Source organism: Formica exsecta, unplaced genomic scaffold (genome assembly GCF_003651465.1).
Source record: "Formica exsecta isolate Colony F162 unplaced genomic scaffold, ASM365146v1 scaffold253, whole genome shotgun sequence".
NCBI lineage: Eukaryota > Metazoa > Arthropoda > Insecta > Hymenoptera > Formicidae > Formica > Formica exsecta.
The window spans coordinates 455416-457766 of record NW_021849803.1 but is presented as its reverse complement, the minus strand read 5'-3'; the positions used below and the strand labels follow the sequence as shown (position 1 = coordinate 457766).

Below are 2351 nucleotides of genomic sequence, written 5' to 3'. Positions count from 1 at the left end.
TATTAACTTTATTATTTAATATTTACCAGTTTGTAATATGTTGGCAATGAACCATTTATCTTTACTATCGTAGTTGATTTTCATCTCTGGATTCGACTGCGTTAAACAATTGAAACTTTGTAGCGAGATATTGACAAAATTGATGTTCGTTTCCTTAACATAGCTCACAGGTATAAAATATGGTTTCCGATCTAATTTGTCATTAATCTCTTTCGATATTTTTACGAGATTATTAGAATAATCTCGTTTCACGTTTACCACAGGGCAATACGTTTGTGTAATCCAAATATCCATTATCTGTTTTATGCTTAGATTATACAGTTTATTTTTTAATTTACCATCTATACCAGTCTTTATAAAACTCCATAGATCATCGGGAGTTGGCGAATTAAAGTTAGGAAATCTGTAAAATTTAACATTGCGGCAATTCACATTATACATCATTGATTTGCATTGAAAAATTAAAATAATTATTCGTTTCAACAACTGTGGCAAAAAATAAAATTTTGACAGCCATAATAAATGTAGTAATGCTAAACTTGCTAGATTTAATTTTTGGACATTCTGTTAATTTTTTATTATTTAAACTTATGTTTTACTTGATATTTTACTTGAAAACATATATCTTTTGTAGTTTTTTTCACTACAAGTTAATATAAAATATATATATACAGAAATATTTAAATGAAATATTCTATTATGAATTTCAAATTATTAAAAATGACAATTTCAATACTGTAACATAATAATAAAAGAATATGTAGATAATTAAATTAAGGAACAGAATTATATATAGAATGCATAATATTTTTTTTCATTATTTGGCACAATTTATCAATAGCATCACTTCTGTAAGTGCATTATGTATTACTATTTCTATATTACGTATTCTTTTTCTTGTATATATACTATGGGATATGAAGTTATTTTATTACAATATCTCTTACCGAGTATTAAAGTATGTGTCTAAACCCATTAACAAGGAATTACGGGGAAGTGTACCATTCAACATGCGCCATATAGCGGGTCCTATAATGAAAACGTAGAATATAATTGTATTTATTTCAAATGAATTTACATATTACAGTATTCATAAATCCGTGAATATAATATACAAAGAAGTAGGTTCAAACTTTAGAAATTTCCGTTTCTTCTATTATAGCAATCTTTGATTAACGGTAAAGAAATATACAATCGAAACCTTTTAACCTCATTTTTGATATTTTTTGTTTAGCATATATGATCTTGTTTATTTTATTTACATACGTGTACATTTATTTTATTTATATATTAAATAAAATTTATTAAACACACAAAATTGTATACCTATGATACGAGAAAATGGAAAATGTGAACAAATTTCAGATATACTGCTTGTGTTTGTTGCAAAAGAGTTCATAGCGGAATAAGAGTTTAGATGAAGAGCTTCATGTTGAGTTTCAACTACCAACAAATCTGTAATGTTTTCAAAATCTGGATAGACCTGCAAACAGATTAAAGTGATCAATACGATTTAACGATATACACTAATGCATGCAAAATTATTTGTTGTTTTAAAAATAACTTCGCTATTTTATATCATAAAAAATTATAATATTTTTAATTTAAAGACAATAGATGTAACTATTTAATGTTAAAAAAATAGTATTAAAATTATTTAACAAATTCAGTTATTGTAAGAAATTGAAAAAATCAAATTATGTGTTAGCATTTCTTTCTTTTCTTAATGGATAAAGCAGAAACTACTAAGAATTTTTTACATTGTCACAATAACCAAAAATATTATTTGTAATTGCATAAGCCAATTAGTGTTGGAAATGTAAGATAACCTTTTTGATGATATGTGTTTCAAGGAATGTAATAAATCCTTCATTTAATAACCGATGAGATGAGAGACAAAATGGAGTGAAGAGATTACCAAACCATTGATATATTATATCACGAGTTACTGAGCGCATTACTGTAATTTTATACGAAGCAGGATGTAACTCTTCATTGTAGATAATATCTGCTTCACTGGAAATTATTCAAATACGATTATATCGAAATGTTTTATAAGCCTCCATAGTTCGCATAGTATTTATGTAAATTAAATATGCACAGATATCAGAGAAAAAAACTTCAAATATTGACAAAGCACATTTTTAATAAGCGTATATGAATAGATTATTTAAATTTAAATGAACAAAAAATAAAATTATAACAGTTTTTATAATATATGTTAATTGCAATATGTTAATTATACATAATTATTTTATAATTTTATGATGTGTATTCTATATTTATTGGTTTCTTCCTCTCAAAAATAAAATAAATTTGGTGACTATAATTTTTATTTATAACTTTATAAT

General features: G+C 24.6%; 1 protein-coding gene across 1 annotated transcript; it reads right to left on the bottom strand.

Annotated features, from left to right (window-relative positions):
- Positions 1-15: 15 nt before the first annotated feature.
- LOC115236507 (thyrotropin-releasing hormone-degrading ectoenzyme-like) lies at positions 16-2098 on the bottom strand. Its single transcript, XM_029809017.1, has 4 exons — positions 1830-2098; positions 1327-1483; positions 948-1029; positions 16-403 (listed from the first exon to the last, which is right to left on the bottom strand). Exons 1-4 carry the CDS (start codon positions 1956-1958, stop codon positions 16-18), a joined length of 756 nt encoding a protein of 251 aa, XP_029664877.1. The 5' UTR covers positions 1959-2098.
- Between the last annotated feature and the right edge of the window lie 253 nt (positions 2099-2351).

Coding starts and splice junctions, on each gene's coding strand:
- LOC115236507 (XM_029809017.1), bottom strand. CDS start 1,958: ATGCGCTCAGTAACTCGTGATATAATATATCAATGGTTTGGTAATCTC. Junction 1,484..1,829: donor AAACACATATCATCAAAAAG/GTTATCTTACAT, acceptor ATCTGTTTGCAG/GTCTATCCAGATTTTGAAAA. Junction 404..947: donor GACACATACTTTAATACTCG/GTAAGAGATATT, acceptor TAAATTTTACAG/ATTTCCTAACTTTAATTCGC.